The sequence below is a fragment of the Ylistrum balloti genome, unplaced genomic scaffold (genome assembly GCF_031769215.1).
Source record: "Ylistrum balloti isolate Yb309-2 unplaced genomic scaffold, AGI_CSIRO_Ybal_v1 Utg370416, whole genome shotgun sequence".
In the NCBI taxonomy this organism is placed as follows: Eukaryota; Metazoa; Mollusca; class Bivalvia; order Pectinida; family Pectinidae; genus Ylistrum; species Ylistrum balloti.
In genome coordinates, this window is record NW_026782282.1 from 1,550,394 (window position 1) to 1,559,022 (window position 8,629).

Sequence of the window (8,629 nt, forward strand, 5' to 3'; positions counted from 1 at the left end):
GACCTTTCCAGTGGTACCGATTTTTTTTTTACCACGTGACCTTGACCGTGACCTTTATCTGAAAGCGTAAAACATCATTACCACAATTAAGACACAAGTGTTTCACAAAGTATGCTTGCAATTAGCACATGCCTTACACGGCACAGTTTTAATGTCCCACTTCAGAACTATGCTACAACCGGGAACGTTGTATTTCATACACTGTAAACACATATTGTTTTTGTGCTGTCTGTTCGTCTGTTGCCAACTTTAACCCTGTTGTCATATTTGGCATGCGTGTTCCTTGTGACACGACCTTTCCGGTGGTACCAAAATGTTTGACCATGTGACCTTGACCGTGACCTTTGACCTACATTGACCAAAACTATTGCGCAGCAACCTTCACCTTCATTTGAAAAACTTAAACATTGGCCTCAACTTTTGCACAATGAAGACATAAGCACGGTTTCACAAAGTGTGCATGCAAATAGCGCGTGTCTTATACGTTACAGTTTTAATGTCCCACTTCAGAATGATTTTGTTGCAACCGGGAGCGTAATGATTCATACACACATTTCATTATTATTGTCTTATTAATCAGGCTCTGAACGTATTGTTTTCATGAGTGCTTGCGAAAGTATTCCAGTTTTCACGTAAACGGAATCTTACAAAAGACAGTCCTTTTGTTCCCATAACCCTCGCCATAGTCTCCTTAACACATTAAATTAATGAATAGACGATTTTTCAGTCTTGTTTACGTGTGTCGGTGTTTGTGTTGGGGGGAATCGGTGTATGTGTTGGGGAGTCGGTGTGTGTATGTGGGGGGGGGGAGGTGTGGGAGGGGGGATTGTGTGTGTGCGTGCGTGCGTGCGTGCGTGCGTGCGTGTGCGTGTGCGTGCGCGTGCGCGTGTGCGTGTGCGTGTGCGTGTGCGTGTGTGTGTGTGTGTGTGTGTGTGTGAAATGGAACTTAATTTTCAAGATCCTGAGAGCGACATGATCGTCTAAAACTACAGCTCGCTTGCAGCGTCATCTCATGCATAGTCTGTTTTCAGTATAATATGAGCATGTGGGTGTCTAGCTACGTTGTTTTTTGTGATATCGGTTGGACAACCAGTGTATTGTATCATAGCGTCATTCCACTAGTGGTCACATACTTCACAGACACTGTTTCAGGTATGGATATCAAACAAGCAATGTGGCTTCCCTCTTCTTTTTGATGTTGTATGATCCTACCAACAATACGACCCTGTGGAACACTTTTACACTCATCGACGATCCGGATAAGATTTTGTTATAATTTTGCACTAGATCCTGTGCTTTTTGCAGAAAGCAAACATAATTTTGCATATCTTGTTTTCCATTTTTTCCTTTTTATAACATCAACAAAGGAAACTAGAGAAGGAGAGAAAAAAACTTCAGACACCCAGTATAGAACATGCTCTGACTGTGGTAATTTATAATTTGTTTTCTCACTGGTTGGCTGGTAAAGATGCTAAATCCAGAGAAAAATATATTGTGACTAGCACCTGTGAACCGTGGTCCAAGGTCACTAAAGTATTCTGAATTAACGAAACGTGACAGTGCGTACACTGGAATAATAGGAGTCGGTAGATTATGTGAATATGTATGTATATAGGAAAGACAATGGAGACATGAAAAGACATAGCTTACCTATCTGCTGTGGCTTCTATCGGCTTGGTACAGGGAACATCCGGATCTACTATCTAGCTATATCAGTGACATGGATACCTGTGTAGTCGGGGGAACAAGAGGGTTTGGTAAATAAGAGGGTCAAATGGCATTTGATAAATGCACAACAGAATACGGCGTCCCGTGTTTAGTATGTCACCAGACCGAACTTCCAATCTCTGACATAACATTGTAAAACCTGATATTAGGTTGTCCTATTTGCCACTTTTCCGAAAATATCTATTAGTCTAATAAATTACGGAAGTTTAAAACTGTTATATGATTGCTTGATTTGGTGGGTGAGTAAGTGAGTCAGTGAGGTGAGTGCGCGCGTGAGTGAGCGAGTGCATGCGATTAAATAGAGTGAGATGACTGGTGAATTCGCGAGTGACTGAGTGAGTTAATTGGGAGGTGACTTTTTTCGAATATATCATTTTCAGCTTTTAACTTCCACATTGTATTGTATACTTACCTGTACGTGGTTCATTATTAATAGATCTTTCAGTATATATATATTTCTATTTTTGAATTGCGAAGATGATGCATTTAAGACTAGTAAGAGTATCGTCTTGCTATCGGTTCCGGACCATTATGTATTTGGGAACGGCCATTTTGTCAATACGTATCATGACGTATCACATGCACTATTGACCTGCGTGACCTCGCAACAGGATAATTTTGGTTGCTGTAACATGTCACGCTTCCAGAAAGAATATGAAATGCCGATTAAAACCATTCACCTTAAAATATTCTGTGTTAATATTCCATCGACAAATTTGTGTATTTTTACGTAATACACATGTTTACGTTTCAAACATACTCCCAGATATGATGAAATGACCAATCAATCCATCCCCGGATGCCAATGTTTTGTTGTCCTCTGCCAAATTAATAAAAATCGACCATGAATCATAGGCCACGCCTTCTTGCATTTTTTTTTTCTACGAAAGTTCAAGCATTTATTGTATTGAATAAGTTGTTGTTTTTAATTGTCACTTTTGATGACTCGTTTTTTATTTTAATTAACTGGCTAATCGTAGACCGAACGATGGGAAATTACCTTAATTTAAGAAAAATGGTTTATTTGAGAAAAAACAATCAAAAAATAAAAACTTCAAACCCTTCAGAAAAAGTCCACAAAACAACACATATGTACACCATTTTCGCAACATCATTATATTTTGATTTTCTATGTCATCAGAATGTCATTTCCGTTCAAAAGATGATTCTATGTAATACATGTGTACTTCTTGGCCACTGAAAACTATCGTAAGCGTCTCTGAGATTTAGCGATGTCATTTGAAACGTAACAGTCACATGTCCGATACACATGTCGATCATAGCAGGTGACCGAATTTGAGGTCGGATCTGTTGCTATTTTTTTTTTTTTAGAAAAATACTGGTGTTTCACTGGCCAGTTTTCAAAATACATCTTGTAATATGAACACATTTTAATTAATTAATGTATTTGTTTGGTGGCATTCGTAAAATTAATATTTTGTAAACAACCGCTTGTTGTTCATATTATGTTGGTATAGCTGTATTTAGTGAACAGGAAGGAAAACGTTTGTGAGACGATGATATTTCCATATCACACAGAGGCTTGAACACGTGAAAATTGTCAACACTGGCGGAAAATTATGGGAAACGATAAGAAGAAAGCTCCGAAAAACAGAAAAACGAAAAAAGTATTGGTGTTTGATGAGACAGCAAGATTGTAAGAACCTTTTATTGACTATATTTCGATACAATTCCTCGTTGAATTAATTCGTTGGTTGTCCAAGAACGAACTTGAAAACAGTCATTTTAATATTGATAACATATTTTGTGAAGTGTTTCGTAATCATATGAAAAAAAAACAAATATTTTTTTTTATTTATTCAACATCTTATTAGTAAACTTTGTCTTGAAACAGATCTCTACAGTGCTTATAGGTTTGTATTTACATTTTGTAAAATCGGTAATTAAAGGGAGGTAATTTGTACTTTTTTGGTTATGGGTATCATATTGTCAACCGTCATTTCTAACAGATTCGACCCAGGGTGAAGGATTAACAACGACGAAGTTTAGATTGAATCGGAGTAAAAAAATATATTCATCTTTTGGAAAATAGAGTGAAAAAAATCAAACGCAGTACAGATCTAGAGTTAATTAAAATTTCATAAAAAACCCCCCACAATTTTCAGCACCAGTCCAATTGTACCTGTGTTCCATATTCACCTTTGTGGGTTTTGAAGTCAAGTGATAAAGTAGTAGATGTTAATTACATTGATGAAAATATTGGAAGCTTGTCAGATGCTATCTCGGGCAGTTGGTAATTATAAGTTGTCTTATAACCAGGAGAGCATCATTAGGTCATTCAGTGATCTCAGCTCCCTACTGAGATACCTGTGTCCAGATATCATCTCACCAACAAACGTCGGTGTTCTGGCGACGTCTGACTGAGTCTGGCTCCTATCTATATACAGCTTGAACTGTGTTGGAAACAGTTAGCTAGGGACAAGAATTGTCTGAAAGAATCAAATTGTCACATACAACTTTCAGAAAAGGAACAAACTATCTGATAGTTTCCACAAAAGGGATGAATTTCTGAATATGGAATATCTAAATGTTATCATAATTAGAGATGTCACAGTTTTGATTTCATTCATTTTGACAATTCTTTTAAATTACTAAAATTGTTTCTTATTTATTTTAAGGGAATTTTTGACAGGATTTAGAAAAAGGAAAAATGAAAGACGCAAGAAGGCTAAAGATGACAAGGAAATACAACTGAAGGAAGATAAAAAGGAGTTAAAAAGACAGGTAAAGTTGGAAATGGGTTTATTTTGTAAAAACAGTGGAAAGTTGAAAAGTTAAATTCAAACAACCGAAATGAATTCTTTGTCAAAGGAGATCATTTAATGGTAGCATTTGATTTGAGGTCAGTCCTATGTTTGGAAGGAGAAAAAGCAATGGTATACCTGTATTGGGTGGGTGGATTGAGCAGTGGTAACACATTTGCCTTTTACAAAGACATCTGTGGTTCAATTCCCCAACAGATGTAACGGGTCACTTGCCCAACCACAGGGGTTTTTCTGGGAGTGCTCAAGTTTCCCCCACCATAAGACCCATCACATGCTTATATTCAGACCAACAAGCTTGATTAGTTTAAGTTGGAAAGATTGTTTTCACAATTGTTTTTTTTTTATCTAAATCTAATAATTAAGCATGTGTAACCAACAGTAACTGTTTCTGTCTCACATATTAGAAAGAAAGGGATGTCAGATGGATCTCTATTTGAGTAATGCTAAAGTTTTAATGTGTTGTTAAAGTTTTACATAGTCCTCCTCTGCTCTTTTAACCACTGCAACATTTCTTTGCCCCTTGTCCCTTTCAACAGTCCCATGGATGTGTCTTTGAATAGGTAAATTTGTGTACATTCAATTTTGTGTGCTGAAGAAGTTAAACCTAAAGTTTTATTTTTGTAGTTACATTGTAGTCATGTATTATACTTATTTATTTATCATTTTTACAGAGGAGAGAGCTGATTGAAAAGAGCTTCTACTTCAAAGGCAAATCCAAACAAAAGGCACCTGAACTGGATGAGATTGGAAAACCAACTGTGACTGAGCTGCCCGAACACACCGTTACCATTACAGATATATCAGAGATAGATATGGTGGGTCACTCTGGTCTACGTCTGGGACAAAACCAGGTACATCAATACCTACCCTTGTACATACAAGAGGAACAGAGAGTAGTGTATAATACTTAATTGTCTAAACTAATTCATGACTCCACCTGACAAATATTGGTAACAGTCATAAGAAACCTGTTATTATGTTTTATCATGTTTTCATCAGATGAAGGAGAAGATATTTCATAGATGATGCATTTAACACTGTCTATAATCAATATGCTACTATGTAGAAAAACAGATATCCTAGATACAAAAAACAAAGGGAGATAATGTGGTCTTAGCTTCTGTTATCCTTGATTTTAATCTCAATTTGTGAAATATTTTCATCTGCAAGTGACCCATAGCTTTGTAAATCTTTTGGCTGAATGATCTTGTAAAAGTTTCCACATTTAAGCAAAGATACCTCATGTCCTCCCTGCATCTGTAGTGAATTGATGGCCATTTATCACTTTTGCAGTTTGAAGAAGAACAGGATGCTACAACATCCCCACCAACGGAATTTGATCCAAAGGAACATGCCAAGCTAAAACGAGATATAAAAAAGCTGAAACGAAAGTGAGTCCTGTTTCATCTGTAGGTTTAAACTTGATGCAATTGCAGATACATATGTATTTACAAGTCTTACAATCCTTTTGGTATTTGGTGCATACATGTTAAATATTTCTTCATTATCAAATGTTATACCTGGTATTTTATATATGATGTAAGAGGACAAAATGGTTCTTTATCATTTTAGACATAACATTTTAGGCATAAATGGTGAATACACTGCTCATAATAATAATAGCCTAGAAAGACAGAAAACAAGGTAAGATAAGTAGGTCCATCCTTATTTTATTGTTTGTAAATGATCCTTCTTAACTGTAGTCTGAGCCGTTTACTCTTTATCATGTACTGTAATTGTTGTCATTCGGTCTAGAGTCGATGACCGTCTGAACTCTGGCCCCATATAAACTGAGGCAAATAATTTAGCCATACCTGGGTCAGCATTCAAAGAATAATTGTGGAAAGAAATCATCATTTTCATATGCATAATGCCAATGGTATAGTGTGTTGTCCCGTGAAAATACTGTAGATAAAGAACAGACCTTTCGATCCATGTATGATATGCATGTGAAGATGATAATTTCTTTCTACAATTATCATTTGAATGGCAACCCAGGCATGGGTCGCTATTTCTCTCACTTTATAAAGGTCCCGAGTTCTCCAGACCAATAAAAAAAATTGATAGAATGTCAGAACAATCGGGACTACCGGAAATGATAAATGTTTTTATTTTATTTTCACAGAGAAGTTGCCTTGTTAAACAAAGAAATGCCAAAGAAGAAATCCAAGCGACCATCACAGCTCGGTCACATCAAAGAGAAAAAGTCGCAAAAGAAATTCCACATGAAAAAAGTGAAGGAGAAAAATAAAATGAAAGGGAGACATTAAAAATTGTGTTTGGTCTGTGTTCAACTGAAATTAAGACACTGAAATCTGACAGCTGAATATGAAGATAGGTTTTTGTGTACAGTTCTGAGTTTCATCTCGTGAGGCAGAGTTGTAGAAATATGAAAGGTTTGTTTTGAAATATACACACACAGTTCAATCCAGACTGATTTTCCTGAGATTTCTTTCCTAATCTGCAGCTGAATTTGTTTTTATAGAAATTGATCGTTCTGTCGTAAAACGTGTACATCCTCATGGTGCTTGCGTGCATACGTGCATGTGATTGAGTCGTGCAAGATGGATTGGTGAGTGAATTGGTTAGCCAGCAAGTGAATGGACAAGTGAGTGAGTGAATTGGATGGTGATTTTTCAATATCTGTTTTCCGTAGATATTCTTCATAATCTCTGGCTGTTTGTCATTTTCATAGACATCACACATTTTTAATAAAGTATATTTGAAACTTTTACATCATCACAATCAAATAAATAAACAATGGAAATGAATGATGGGTTATCTTGAGACTGTCAAAACATTATTCATTAAAGGGATGCAGTAATTGGTATTTAATTGCAGATATAATTTTTTTCTGAGTGACTTGGAATTTTTTTCACAAGTATTTATCTTGCAGTAATCCAAGGGGGTCCTAGGTTGGACTCAAAGTCAGGGGTGAGCTTATCGCATGGTAATGAAAAAAATGTTTGAAACTCTACCGAAAAGTCATTATGGGCTTATTACAAGGCATGGAGTTATTGATGAACATGGGTTTATTAAAAGTGATGGAGGTATTGATGAATAAATACATATTTTGTACATACCATTCCATAATCATCAAAACTTCATATCTTCTTATCGTTGGGTTTGTTGTCTCTAAGGATAACTAATAGCCCTCACAGAAGCTCAAACTTAGCAGTTAGTGGTCGAGAACAGACGGTATCATAAATGGAAGAGATGCACAATCATTCTAACCCGCACATGTGAATTTGTAGATGCAGCAATTTCACAATAATTCTATTTCAACTTTTAAAATTTTTTAGATGCATTGGTATCCGAGACAAGTTAAGAAGTTAGTAAAATCTTCAGATTTAACAGCTAAAATCAAAGGACATCTTCTGTAACCGAGGCAACATATTAATAAAACATAAAATCCAAAAGCACAACATAAAGGGGTATAAAACAGAAATTTTGCACACAAGTTTTCTGGTTCTGTATCATTTCAGAATCTTTCCAATTTCAATGTCCTGTCAACATCAAAATATCTTTCTTGTGGTCATTTTAAACTGATGCAATTGTAAAATTTCAATGAAATTAGTCCAAATGTATGGAGAGTTATCAGGCTTTTTTATGACTAGTTTATTGTGTCGCCTGCAGAGCTGGCGGACACTTAGGGATCACTTTGTCCATCGTCACACGGCGGCAGCGTCTGTACGAAAGTTTTCTGGACTTTTTTTGGTTATGATTGGAGTTATCAAAATGAAATTTAGTATATGGCTTCTTGTTGGAAGGGTACAGGTTAAGCTCGATTTCTGGCTGTCTGTGACCCTTCTTGGCAGAGTAATGCCCCTTAGAACTTAGAAAATTCTTTGGGAAAATTTTCTTGGTTATGCTTCGAGTTATCAAAATGCAATTTTGTATACAAGTTCTTGGTCAAAAGTTACGCACCGAGTTCGCTTCTTGGCAGTCTGTACCCTTCTTGGCAGTGATATTTCCCTTTGAACTTGGAAAATTTCTCAGGAATATTACCTTGCAGTTTTCCCTTTATGCTTTGAGTTATAGAAATGAAATTTGGTATTACAAATTTATGGTTGACCCTTGCACATCCAGTTCAATTTCTGGGTGATCGTGACACT

General features: G+C 36.2%; 1 protein-coding gene across 1 annotated transcript; it reads left to right on the forward strand.

Moving 5' to 3' along the window:
- Nucleotides 1–3,286: 3,286 nt before the first annotated feature.
- On the forward strand, nt 3,287–7,248 carry LOC132554553 (nucleolar protein 12-like). The gene is made up of 5 exons (XM_060218879.1): nt 3,287–3,385; nt 4,368–4,473; nt 5,186–5,365; nt 5,808–5,905; nt 6,640–7,248. The coding sequence occupies exons 1-5, from the start codon at nt 3,309–3,311 to the stop codon at nt 6,782–6,784; spliced, it is 606 nt and encodes a 201-aa protein (XP_060074862.1). The 5' UTR covers nt 3,287–3,308; the 3' UTR covers nt 6,785–7,248.
- The last annotated feature ends 1,381 nt before the right edge of the window (nt 7,249–8,629 follow it).